We start from the raw sequence: 13,939 nt of genomic DNA, 5'->3' as shown, positions 1-13,939 counted from the left end.
GAGAGATCTCGGGATCTCTTCAGCGCTGCAGGCAGGCAAGGGGGGGCTTCCTCGGGGAAACCTCCACTTGGGCACGGGAGAGGGACTCCTGGGGGTCACTTCTCCAGTGAAAGTCCGGTCCTTCAGGTCCTGGGGGCTGCGGGTGCAGGGTCTCTCCCAGGCGTCGGGACTTTGGATTCAAAGAGTCGCGGTCAGGGGAAGCCTCAGGATTCCCTCTGCAGGCGGCGCTGTGGGGGCTCAGGGGGGACAGGTTTTGGTACTCACAGTATCAGAGTAGTCCTGGGGTCCCTCCTGAGGTGTTGGATCTCCACCAGCCGAGTCGGGGTCGCCGGGTGCAGTGTTGCAAGTCTCACGCTTCTTGCGGGGAGCTTGCAGGGTTCTTTCAAGGCTGCTGGAAACAAAGTTGCAGCCCTTCTTGGAGCAGGTCCGCTGTCCTCGGGAGTTTCTTGTCTTTTCGAAGCAGGGGCAGTCCTCAGAGGATGTCGAGGTCGCTGGTCCCTTTGGAAGGCGTCGCTGGAGCAGGATCTTTGGAAGGCAGGAGACAGGCCGGTGAGTTTCTGGAGCCAAGGCAGTTGTCGTCTTCTGGTCTTCCGCTGCAGGGGTTTTCAGCTAGGCAGTCCTTCTTCTTGTAGTTGCAGGAATCTAATTTTCTAGGGTTCAGGGTAGCCCTTAAATACTACATTTAAGGGCGTGTTTAGGTCTGGGGGGTTAGTAGCCAATGGCTACTAGCCCTGAGGGTGGGTACACCCTCTTTGTGCCTCCTCCCAAGGGGAGGGGGTCACAATCCTAACCCTATTGGGGGAATCCTCCATCTGCAAGATGGAGGATTTCTAAAAGTCAGAGTCACCTCAGCTCAGGACACCTTAGGGGCTGTCCTGACTGGCCAGTGACTCCTCCTTGTTGCTTTCTTTGTTCCCTCCAGCCTTGCCGCCAAAAGTGGGGGCCGTGGCCGGAGGGGGCGGGCAACTCCACTAAGCTGGAGTGCCCTGCTGGGCTGTGACAAAGGGGTGAGCCTTTGAGGCTCACCGCCAGGTGTCACAGCTCCTGCCTGGGGGAGGTGTTAGCATCTCCACCCAGTGCAGGCTTTGTTACTGGCCTCAGAGTGACAAAGGCACTCTCCCCATGGGGCCAGCAACATGTCTCTGGTGTGGCAGGCTGCTGGAACTAGTCAGCCTACACAGACAGTCGGTTAAGTTTCAGGGGGCACCTCTAAGGTGCCCTCTGTGGTGTATTTTACAATAAAATGTACACTGGCATCAGTGTGCATTTATTGTGCTGAGAAGTTTGATACCAAACTTCCCAGTTTTCAGTGTAGCCATTATGGTGCTGTGGAGTTCGTGTAAAACAGACTCCCAGACCATATACTCTTATGGCTACCCTGCACTTACAATGTCTAAGGTTTTGCTTAGACACTGTAGGGGCACAGTGCTCATGCACTGGTACCCTCACCTATGGTATAGTGCACCCTGCCTTAGGGCTGTAAGGCCTGCTAGAGGGGTGTCTTACCTATACTGCATAGGCAGTGAGAGGCTGGCATGGCACCCTGAGGGGAGTGCCATGTCGACTTACTCATTTTGTTCTCACCAGCACACACAGGCTTGTAAGCAGTGTGTCTGTGCTGAGTGAGGGGTCTCTAGGGTGGCATAATACATGCTACAGCCCTTAGAGACCTTCCCTGGCATCAGGGCCCTTGGTACCAGAGGTACCAGTTACAAGGGACTTATCTGGATGCCAGGGTGTGCCAATTGTGGAAACAATGGTACATTTTAGGTGAAAGAACACTGGTGCTGGGGCCTGGTTAGCAGGGTCCCAGCACACTTCTCAGTCAAGTCAGCATCAGTATCCGGCAAAAAGTGGGGGGTAACTGCAACAGGGAGCCATTTCTTTACATGAACCCAAAGCCCTCAATCAGGATACGAGGGGCTTACAGGAGGTGCTAAAGGTTTTGCCAATTGGGGAAACAAGTGTGTAGTATTGGGAAAGAGATCTGGCATTAGGGGCTTGGTTAGCAGGAACCCAATGCACTTTAAGTCAAAACTACATCAGATACCAGGCAGAAAGTGGGGGATATCCATGTCAAAAGAGGCACTTTCTTACATCTTGGGTACGCCTTGTCTGGTAGAGCCAATATTTAGTTGAAGATTCTTTACCAACACACCCGTCCTCTCCGTGAACTATTTTCTAGGGACAGATACTCCTTTGAGGGCTGTAGTTTTGACGCACCAGTGGTCAGTGTTCTTCATGGCTGTGGGCTTCTGGCATGTTAAGTCGTGAAAAGAACCTGACGTCAGTGCACTAGGATGGCACTTATCTAGGACCCACAACATCATATCTGGCACAGACAGACAGATACGTGGCAGATCGATACCACCGAACGGTGCACAGGGGTACTGCTTGAAATAAATATCTGGATCCAGACTGACGCCTGGGGAAATTCTAAGGTAAGGAATCTGCAACAAGATATTGTCTCTACCAGATAAGGCGTTACCGAAGGTAAGTAACTTGTCCATCATTGCTAATGTTTTTTTTTTTTTAACTTCTATTATGTTTGCCACATCCATAGTTTACACCACTGTTCCTAGTCATACCTCTATTTATAGACTCAATACTACAAACCTCCTTTGCTATCCAGTGGTATAGACTCCACATCCAATTTGTGTTACTTCTTCTTTATTCTTGATACATTCATGTGGTGGTCCTTCTCATAATCTGTTCATGACATCATTGTTAACACTCTGTTTCTTATGTCAGTCCTTAACAATGCTGCTCTTCTGTTCGTAGTTTTTTTTTAAATTCCTAATGTAATTGTGATTTTTGCACAGGATCGGTGGAATTACTGGGTGCTATGGCTTACTGTGCACCAAAGCAACTTTCCTCTTGCTTGCCCAATATTGTGCCAAAGCTCACTGAAGTATTGACGGACTCCCATGTTAAAGTGCAGAAGGCTGGACAGCAGGCTCTCAGGCAGATTGGGTCTGTCATTAGAAACCCAGAGATTTTGGGTAAGTTTACTAGGAGTTTGTAGTATGGTAGAGGAAATCCTGGTTTACATTATTTTTTGTGTGAGCTTTCTTGTTTCTGATCTATGGAATACTCTCCAGCACATTATTTGTATTCTTGCCCTGGTAATCAATTAATATTACTAAATTAAGAAACTGTTGCTCTTAGATTTGTAAGTGGAATGTCGAACCTTTGTTTGATGTCTGTAACATGCTGTTGATTTTGAATCAAAGGAAGTTAGTTTTTCCTCCTGGCAAGTAAACATGACATTTTCAAATTAAAATCATAACTGTTTAACCTATTATGACAGTGATAGTTACTCAAAACTATAGATTTGTGTTCGTAGCATGCATGGCTGTAGATACACATGCTCATCATACTCCTGGCATCTAGTGTTGGGCTTGGATGTTTTCAGGTTGTTTTTCTTCTAAGAAGTCTCAAGTCATGGGGATGCAGTGTGGCTCCTTCCTTAGTGGCCAAAGTGCATGTGCACTGACTACATGTTAGATTTTTTTTTTTCTGCCTTCAGTTTAAGAAGCTGGCTTTCAGTATGGTGGATTAAAAAGAAGTACATTGTGCAGAGAGTCCAGTGGGTCCCCACTTGCTTTGCAGAGGTAAAGGTAGATAGTACTAATTCTCTAATTTGTAGTAGTGCAGGCGAGCATTTAGGATTATCAGAGGGTAACGCTAAGCATTTGTTATACCCCAGAGCCAATAAATGAGATGCACACTCAAAGAATAATTCCAAGACCAATTTAGAAAAATAATTATTTTTATATATGTTTCAAATCCAAGAACTTTGTAATCAAATAAGTAGACTTTAAAACATAAGAACTTGGCCCAGAGGCGACGGATTGCCGGGGTGTCTTTAGGCCTCTAGATTTTTTAGTCCGGTAGCACTCGTGGTCAGAAGGACCTGCGTGTTGAGGCTGCAGGTGTCTTCGGGGAATCCTGCATGGGTGGACCCAGGGTGGAGACAAGCTAAGGGGAACCGGGAGACATTATTTGCACCAGTGAACCACCTTGGAGACATTATTTGCACCAGTGAACCACCTTACATGGGGGCAGTGGCAAGAGGTGCAGTGGTTGCTGGAGGTGTCAGGTTTCCTCGCACCACAAGGCTGCAGGAGAGGGTGCGTAGGCTGCAGGCAACTTGTGGGAGTTCAATAGGGGTGAAATCTGAGTGGACTCAGACTCTAGGCAGCTGGGGAACTGGGCTGGCACTGTTGGTTGGCTTCACCTCGGATCGTGGTAATCGGTGCAGAGGTCACTTCGGGTGTCAGGTCCTTGCTGTTCCATGGGCTGCAGAGTCCTTTTTTGAAACTTTTTGCAGAGCAGCTCTGCTGCTTACTGGAATCTGTGTCTTTGTACAAGGCATGCAGTCTGTCTGGGTTTCCTGGAGTCTCAGCTACAGGACAAGTCGATTTTTGAGTAGAGTCTGTCGAGGTCAGCAGGCAGGCTGGAGGGGCTGGTTCCAAGTCAGCTGCTTATTTTCCTCTTCTACAGGTGCGATTCTTCTTTGTCCTTTGTTTCGTAGGTAGTTAGGTTCTAAGTTCTAGGGTTTAGGGGTGCCACCTAAATACTCAATTTAAGGGTGTTACAGGGAGTGCAGGGTGGTAGCCAATAGGCTGCCCAACTTTAGGGTGACTACACCCTTCTTATGACCACTTCCGTTGGGAAGTGGGCATAACCCTAACCCTAACCCTAGTGGCTTAATTTGTTCTAAGTAAGATGGAGGAATTTGAGAAGTGGTGTCCACTTCAGCTTTTTCACATTAGTGGTGAGACTGGTATGAAGTGGGCACATCTCCTAATCTGCCTAATTTTCCCAACTGTGCTGCTGCCACAAGTGGGGTCAGGACAGTGAGGTTGGTCATCTCTGCCATTTGGAGAGACTGGGTCGAATTACAAAGGCGGCAAAGCCTTTGAAGATTTCTACCTTGGATTGTCCATCCTGCCTGGGTGAGGTGGTAACACCTCCTCCCAATGCAGGCTTCTGTCTCAGGCCCTCGAGAACGCTGGCTCTCACCTTGGGGAACCAGAAACATGTCAATGGTGTCTGAACTGGTGAGGTACAGGCAGTCAGCAGGCCTGTAGCTGGGAGGTTTCCAGGGGGCACCTCTAAGGTGCATTTATTAATAAGCCCATCACAGTGGTCAGTGGGGGTTAATTATTCTGACATGTTTGATAACAAACATCCCAGGATTCAGAGAAGCTATCATGTAGCTGGGGAACTCGTAAGGACCACTGTAGGAACGTGCCCTCTTTTTGGCATGGTTACCCCCACTTTTTGGAGAACCCTGCAAGACTGGTGGTAGCAAAGCTGGGGGTCCTCTAAGGAGACCCTAGAGTGCATGGAATCATTATTCCAATATTTGCAACAGTATTGGGGTATGATTCCAACATGTTTGATACCAAACATGCCCAGGTTCGGAGTTACCATTATGTAGATGGACATAGGTAGTGACCTATGTCCAGTACACACTCACAAAGTCCAGGGAAATGGATCTGGAGTTTGTGGGGGCACCTCTGCTAGTGCAGGGGTGCCCTCCCACACAGATACCTGCACCCTGCCCTCTGGGCTGAGAGGGCCTACCTTAGGGGTGACTTATAGTGACCTGGTGTAGTGACCTGTAGTGAAAATGGGTGCATGCACCTGTTTCATGCAGGCTGCAATGGCAGGCCTGCAAAACCAATTGCATGGGCTCCCTATGGGTGGCAGAATAACTTCTGGAGCCCATAGGGATCCCCTGGAACCCCTATGCCCTGGGTACATGGTACCATATACTAGGGACTTAGATGGGGGGACCAGTATGCCAATTGTGGGAAGAAAGGGTTAATAGCAACCAAATTTAGAGAGGGCATAATCACTGGGGTCCTGGTTAGCAGGATCCCAGTAAACACAGTCAAACACACAGAAAACCATGCCAAGAAAGAAGGCTTTTTCCTACAGAAGGGGACAAAGTCCAGCACCCTAGACTGGGGTTTCTTAGTGCTGAAAGATCTCTTGGAGGAAGATTCAACAAGTCTTGGCAAGAGCAACAGTTGCAGTGCACAGGGGTGCTGTTCCAGTGGCTGCGGCAGGGGCCCACAGTCTCCCCAAGTGGATCAGAAGACAGGAGAGACTCGAAGAGGACCACAGAACCACCAACTGTGAGCAGAGCCTTCACATTGTCCGTGGGACAGCAGGATCCACCAGCCAGTCGCAGTTGTCTCATGCAGGGAAGTGACTCCTTCACTCCAAGGGAGTTTCCTTCGTGCTTCCAGGTGGAAACAGAGTCTTTGTGTAACCCTGGATGATGCACAGCCTTGAATGATGCAGGATTCTTGCAAGATCCAAAGAAACAATGTTGTATTCGTAGCCTTCCCACCAGAAACAGTGTTTCGGTTCCAAAGCAGTCCTACAGCACTTCCAGAGAACAGGAGCAGAAGATGTTTTGCAGAGAGTTCCTTGGAGGGTTTGCTTGACATATCTCATGTTCCACCCACAGGGTAGCCCTTAAGTAACCCTAAAAGGGGGTTGGTCACTCTCTGAAGTGACCCACTTATCAGAGGGCGGTCAGGGACGTCATCTACCTGGTCTGACCAGTCAGATGCTCCCAGGGGCCTCTGCATTTCTTGTTTCCAAGATGGCAGAATCAACCTGGCAGAGTTCTGTGCACCTCCCTAGGGAAGGAGCTGGACAGGAAGGTGGACACTCCCCTGTCCTTTGTGTGGTTTCGTGCCAGAGCGGTGACAAAGGGTCCCTGCACTGGTGAAAACCGGTTTATGCAAGGCGGGTACCAAATGTGCCCTTCAAAACAGTCTGGTGGCACGGAGAGGCCACTCCAGCCCAGCAACACCTAGTTGTAAAGGAGAGGATGTCACATCTTCCTCCTATAGTAAACCTTTTGTTCTGCTTTCTCCTTGCTCGAGCTGGATGAGCAGCAGAAGGGCAGAACAGTGTCTGGAGGGGGTCTGCAACAGCGTGGGCTGGAAGGCTGTACAGACAGATCTGGGGATCCTCTAAGGAACCCCCAGAGTGCATGGTATAATGCAACTAGCACTGTCATCGGTGTTTGTTTCATGATTCCGACATGTTTGATATCAAACATGCCTAGGTTCAGAGAAACCATTCTGTAGCTGGACTACTTGTACTGGCCAGTGTCCACTACGTGTCTTAAAATTGCTTCCCAGCACTTTCAAACCCCAGAGAATGCAGTTCGGGTTTGTAGGGGTACTCTGCTCATGCAGGAGTACCCTCACACTTAGGGACATGCACCCTGCCCTTAGGCTGAAGCCCCTACCAGAAGGGTGACTTATAGCGCCTAAGTGCACTGACCGCGATGTAAGGCAAGTGTAGGAAGTTGGCTCTGTATATACTATTTCAAAGTAAGAAATAGTGTGCACTGAGTCCAAGGGTTCCCCTTAGAGGTAAGATCGTGGCAAAAAGATCATTCTAATGATCTATTTCGTGGTAGTGTGGTCGAGCAGTAGGCTTATCAGAGGGTAGTGTTAAGCATTTGTTGTACACACACAGGCAATAAATGAGGAACACACACTCAAAGACAATTCCAGGCCTATAGGTTTTTATATTGAAAAATATATTTTCTTAGTTTATTTTAAGAACCACAGGTTCAAGATTTACAAGTAATACTTTAAATGTAAGGTACTTCACTTATATACTTTAGGAACTTTGAATAAAAGCAGTATCACACCCCAGAACCTAGGAAACTAGATTCATGCAACCTTAACAAGAAGAAGGACTGCTGACCTGAAGCCCTGCAGAGAAGACGGAGACGACAACTGCTTTGGCCCCAGCCCTACCGGCCTATCTCCCAACTTCGAAGAAAACTGCAACAGCGACGCATCCAACAGGGACCAGCTACCTCTGAAGCCTCAGAGGACTGCCCTGCACCCAAGGACCAAGAAACTCCAATGAACAGCGGCCCTGTTCAAAAACCTGCAACCTGCTTGCAACAAAGAAACAACTTTAAAGTCTTCAAGTTTCCCGCCGTAAGTGTGAGACTTTCCACTCTGCACCCGGTGCCCCTGGCTCGACCTGCGGAAAACTAACACTTCAGGGAGGACTCCCCAGCGACTGCGAGCCCGTGAGTAGCCAGAGACGACCCCCCTGAACCCCCACAGCGATGCCTGCAGAGGAAATCCAGAGGCTCCCCCTGACCGCGACTGCCTGCAACAAGGGACCAGACGCCTGGAACCAACACTGCACCCGCAGCCCTCAGGACCTGAAGGAACCGAACTCCAGTGCAGGAGCGGCCCCCAGGCGACCCTCTGCCTAGCCCAGGTGGTGGCTACCCTGAGGAGCCCCCCCTGTGCCTGCCTGCATCGTTGAAGTGACCCCTGCGTCCCTCCATTACTTCCTATCTAAAACCCGACGCCTGTTTGCACACTGCACCCGGCCACCCCAGTGCTGCTGAGGGTGTACTTTCTGTGCCTTCTTGTGTCCCCCCGGGTGCCCTACAAAACCCCCCTTGTCTGCCCCCGAGGACGCGGGTACTTACCTGCTGGCAGACTGGAACCGGGGCACCCCTGTTCTCCATTGAAGCCTATGTGTTTTGGGCACCTCTTTGACCTCTGCACCTGAGGGGAGGGGGGCACATCCCAATTGTTATTGGGGGAATCCTCCATCTGCAAGATGGAGGATTTCTAAAAGTCAGAGTCACCTCAGCTCAGGACACCTTAGGGGCTGTCCTGACTGGCCAGTGACTCCTCCTTGTTTTTCTCATTTTGCTGTCAAAAGTGGGGGCTGTGTCCAGGGGGCGGGCATCTCCACTAGCTGGAGTGCCCTGGGGCATTGTAACACGAAGCTTGAGCCTTTGAAGCTCACTGCTAGGTGTTACAGTTCCTGCAGGGGGGAGGTGTGAAGCACCTCCACCCAGAGCAGGCTTTGTTTCTGTCCTCAGAGAGCACAAAGGCTCTCACCGCATGGGGTCAGAAACTCGTCTCTCAGCAGCAGGCTGGCACAGACCAGTCAGTCCTGCACTGAACAATTGGGTAAAATACAGGGGGCATCTCCAAGATGCCCTCTGTGTGCATTTTGTAATAAATCCAACACTGGCATCAGTGTGGGTTTATTATTCTGAGAAGTTTGATACCAAACTTCCCAGTATTCAGTGTAGCCATTATGGAGCTGTGGAGTTCGTTTTTGACAGACTCCCAGACCATATACTCTTATGGCTACCCTGCACTTACAATGTCTAAGGTTTTGTTTAGACAATGTAGGGGCATAGTGCTCATGCACCTATGCCCTCACCTGTGGTATAGTGCACCCTGCCTTAGGGCTGTAACCCCTGCTAGAGGGGTGACTTACCTATGCCACAGGCAGTGTGAGGTTGGCATGGCACCCTGAGGGGAGTGCCATGTCGACTTAGTCATTTTCTCCCCACCAGTACACACAAGCTGGCAAGCAGTGTCTCTGTGCTGAGTGAGGGGTCCCTAGGGTGGCATAAGACATGCTGCAGCCCTTGGAGACCTTCCCTGGCATCAGGGCCCTTGGTACCAGGGGTACCAGTTACAAGGGACTTACCTGGGTGCCAGGGTTGTGCCAATTGTGGAGACAATGGTACATTTTAGGTGAAAGAACACTGGTGCTGGGTCCTGGTTAGCAGGGTCCCAGCACACTTCTCAGTCAAGTCAGCATCAGTATCAGGCAAAAAGTGTGGGGTAACTGCAACAGGGAGCCATTTCTTTACAGTGGCATAATACATGCTGCAGCCTTTTGAGACCTTCCCTGGCCACAGGGCCCTTTGTACCATAGGTATATTTTACAAGGGACTGAACTGTGTGGAAACAAAGGTACAGTTTTAGGGAAAGAACACTGGTGCTGGGGCCTTGTTAGCAGGGTCCCCGCACACTTTGAGTCAAAGTTGGCATCAACGCTAGGCAAAACGTGAGGGGATAACCATGCCAGATGTGGCACTTTCCTACAGATCTGCAGCTAGATAATCTCTACCTGACAATGCGTTACCAAAGGTAAGTAACTTGTTCGTTAGTGTTATCTACTTTTGCATCTGTCAACCAGTTGGATATCCACTGGACTCTCTGCATGGTGTACTTCTTTCTAGTGCACCATATAGAGAGCCTGCTTCCTACAGTGGCATACAGACTTGGGTGAAGCCAGCGGACCGGATACTTATCCAGATACTGGCATGCTTTCTCCCTATACTGTGGCAATGGAGGAGGGAACTTCTTACTCTATGGTGGTGAGGAGGGCGGCTGAGGTCCTGGACCCTCGTGGCTTTCAGAACTAATCTCCTGACAGAGGTGCTACAACCAGTAGCTTCCCACTCAGAACCCCTGATGCTGCTTAATGAGGCCCTCACTCACATCCTACTGTGTAACTGGTCTAAACCCAACCCAGGGGCTCTTGTGAACAGGACAATTGCCCACCACCGTTGCTCTGCTCCTGGGGACCCAAGTTTTCTTAAGCACCACCCCACCCCTGAGAGCTTGGTTATCACAGTCTCTACCTCCCAGGGCGTGTTCCCTTCCCTTCCGGATAGGGAATCGAAAAGGTTGCACTCACTTTGGAAGAAGATGCTTTCTTCCGCCAGCCTTGAATTGTGTTCCTTCAACACCCCATACCTTTTGGGCGGTATTTCTCACATGCTGTGGGATATGGTTGTGCAAGTGCTGCCTCCAGTCCTGGTAGAGGCCTGGGCTGTACTCTGCCAGGCTGTTGCTGATGGGAGGGACGCAGCGAAGTTCACAATCCTTTGAGGACTGGACACTACTGACCTGCTAGGCAGAGCAGTTTCTTTGACAGTGGCCCTGAGGTGCCATGTCTGGCTGAGGACATCTGGCTTTTCAGGGGGTTTCCAAGCTTCCTTGATGGACATGTCCTTTGATGGCACCAGTCTTTTCTAAGACGAGGCAGTCTCGGCCCTCAATTGCTTTGAGGATTCACGGGCTTTCTCTGGCTCTTATCTGCTCTGGACCCAGGAGACTAGGTGGTACGTTAGACTTGGTGGACACTTATTTCCATATCCTTCCTGTCTGCCTATGGACATTAATTGCATTCATGGCAGGCCACAAGCACTTTTAGTTCACCATGCTCCCCTTTGGCTTTACTAGCGCCCCTCTGGTGTTCATCAAGGTGATGGTGGTGGTTGCAGCTCATCTGCACAGTACATAGATTTCAGTCTTCCCCTATCTCGATGACTGGCTGTTAAAGGTGGCTCGTCCCAGGCTGTCGTCACCCACCTCCAGACCACGGGGGACCTCCTGCATTAGTTATAAACCTGCTGAAGTCACAGCTGACTCCCTCTCAGATGCTCCCTTTCATCTGAGCTGTTCTTGACACAGTGCAGTTTCAGGGCCTATCTTCACGAGCAGAAAGTCCAGGATATTCAGGCTATGATATCTATGTGTTCGATGGCATCTGTCGCTGTAGATACACATGTTCTGCATAGCTCGCCATCTGGTGTTGGGTCGGAGTGTTACAAGTTGTTTTTCTTCGAAGAAGTCTTTCGAGTCACGGGACCGAGTGACACCTCCTTCTGTCTCCATTGCGCATGGGCGTCGACTCCATCTTCGATTGTTTTCTTTCCGCCATCGGGTTCGGACGTGTTCCTGTCGCTCCGAGTTTCGGAACGGAAAGTTAGTAAATATCGGAAGATTTTCGTCGGTATTGTTGCGTTCGGGATCGGCGTAGTTAGATTCAACACCGCATCGAAGATCGACGCGCTCCGGTGCCCTTCGGGGTAGTTTTCGATCCCCCGTCGGGGCCTGGTCGGCCCGACCGCGTGTCGAACAACGCCGATGGAACGGACCCCGTTCCGTTTTTGTCCCAAATGCCACAACAAATACCCGTATACAGACCAACATTTGGTCTGTAACCTGTGCCTGTCACCTGAGCACAGTGAGGAGACTTGCGAGGCCTGTCGCGTGTTCCGGTCCCGAAAGACACTCCGTGACCGTCGAGCCAGGAGACTTCAGATGGCGTCCACGCCGACAGCGCACCGAGAGTTCGAGGAACAAGAGGAAGAAGAAACCTTTTCGATCCACGAATCGGACTCCGAGGAATTCGACGATCAAAGAGCCGTGAGTAAGACGTCGAAAACAACACATAAGAAAATTGACAAGGCCCAGGGGACGCCACTGCCACCAGGCCATGGCTCCACCCATAAATTCGGTGACCGACCATCGGCACCGAAAAAGGCCCAAACAGTGCCGAGATCGTCCGACTCCGGTCGAGACACCGGCACGCAGCCTTCTCGGGATCGAGAAAGTGCTGGAGAAAAGCAACGACACCGAGATAGCGGTGTAGAAACGGCTCGACGCCGAGACAGCGGCACCGACGAAGATCGACGCCGAGAGGTTTCGACTCCAAAAAAGAAAAAAGCCACCTCGGAGCCGAAAAAAGATACAGGCCGGGTTTCGGTGCCGAAACAACCCGTAACCGACCCAGGTCCAGGCTCTTATACAGAGGAGCAATCACTGTCCTCTCAGATGCGAAAGCATAGTGTAGGAAGTTGGCTCTGTATGTGCTATTTCAAAGTAAGGAATAGCATGCACAGAGTCCAAGGGTTCCCCTTAGAGGTAAAATAGTGGTAAAAATAGATAATACTAATGCTCTATTTTGTGGTAGTGTGGTCGAGCAGTAGGCTTATCCAAGGAGTAGTGTTAAGCATTTGTTGTACATACACCAGACAATAAATGAGGTACACACACTCAGAGACAAATCCAGCCAATAGGTTTTTATATAGAAAAATATATTTTCTTAGTTTATTTTAAGAACCACAGGTTCAAATTCTACATGTAATATCTCATTCGAAAGGTATTGCAGGTAAGTACTTTAGGAACTTCAAATCATAAAAATTGCATGTATACTTTACAAGTTATTGACAAATAGCTGTTTTAAAAGTGGACACTTAGTGCAATTTTCACAGTTCCTGGGGGAGGTAAGTTTTTGTTAGTTTTACCAGGTAAGTAAGACACTTACAGGGTTCAGTTCTTGGTCCAAGGTAGCCCACCGTTGGGGGTTCAGAGCAACCCCAAAGTCACCACACCAGCAGCTCAGGGCCGGTCAGGTGCAGAGTTCAAAGTGGTGCCCAAAACACATAGGCTAGAATGGAGAGAAGGGGGTGCCCCGGTTCCGGTCTGCTTGCAGGTAAGTACCCGCGTGTAGGAAGTTGGCTCTGTATGTGCTATTTCAAAGTAAGGAATAGCATGCACAGAGTCCAAGGGTTCCCCTTAGAGGTAAAATAGTGGTAAAAATAGATAATACTAATGCTCTATTTTGTGGTAGTGTGGTCGAGCAGTAGGCTTATCCAAGGAGTAGTGTTAAGCATTTGTTGTACATACACATAGACAATAAATGAGATACACACACTCAGAGACAAATCCAGCCAATAGGTTTTGTTATAGAAAAATATCTTTTCTTAGTTTATTTTAAGAACCACAGGTTCAAATTCTACATGTAATAGCTCATTTGAAAGGTATTGCAGGTAAGTACTTTAGGAACTTCAAATCATCAAAATTGCATGTATACTTTTCAAGTTATTCACAAATAGCTGTTTTAAAAGTGGACACTTAGTGCAATTTTCACAGTTCCTGGGGGAGGTAAGTTTTTGTTAGTTTTACCAGGTAAGTACGACACTTACAGGGTTCAGTTCTTGGTCCAAGGTAGCCCACCGTTGGGGGTTCAGAGCAACCCCAAAGTCACCACACCAGCAGCTCAGGGCCGGTCAGGTGCAGAGTTCAAAGTGGTGCCCAAAACACATAGGCTAGAATGGAGAGAAGGGGGTGCCCCGGTTCCGGTCTGCTTGCAGGTAAGTACCCGCGTCTTCGGAGGGCAGACCAGGGGGGTTTTGTAGGGCACCGGGGGGGGACACAAGCCCACACAGAAATTTCACCCTCAGCAGCGCGGGGGCGGCCGGGTGCAGTGTAGAAACAAGCGTCGGGTTTTCAATGTTAGTCTATGAGAGATCTCGGGA

The 13,939-nt window shown here is 49.6% G+C and overlaps 1 protein-coding gene across 2 annotated transcripts in view; it reads left to right on the top strand.

Moving 5' to 3' along the window:
• GCN1 (GCN1 activator of EIF2AK4) overlaps positions 1-13,939 on the top strand; it is a 1,158,386-nt gene that overhangs the window by 752,306 nt on the left and 392,141 nt on the right. For both annotated transcript variants that reach the window (XM_069215038.1, XM_069215039.1), the window contains exon 37: positions 2,823-3,002. In XM_069215038.1, coding sequence (XP_069071139.1) covers positions 2,823-3,002 — 180 coding nt within the window. The remainder of the gene's footprint in view (positions 1-2,822; positions 3,003-13,939) is intronic.

The sequence above is a fragment of the Pleurodeles waltl genome, chromosome 11 (genome assembly GCF_031143425.1).
Source record: "Pleurodeles waltl isolate 20211129_DDA chromosome 11, aPleWal1.hap1.20221129, whole genome shotgun sequence".
Taxonomy (NCBI): Eukaryota; Metazoa; Chordata; class Amphibia; order Caudata; family Salamandridae; genus Pleurodeles; species Pleurodeles waltl.
The sequence above is the reverse complement of the archived record's forward strand: the minus strand, read 5'-3'. Positions and strand labels throughout refer to the sequence as shown.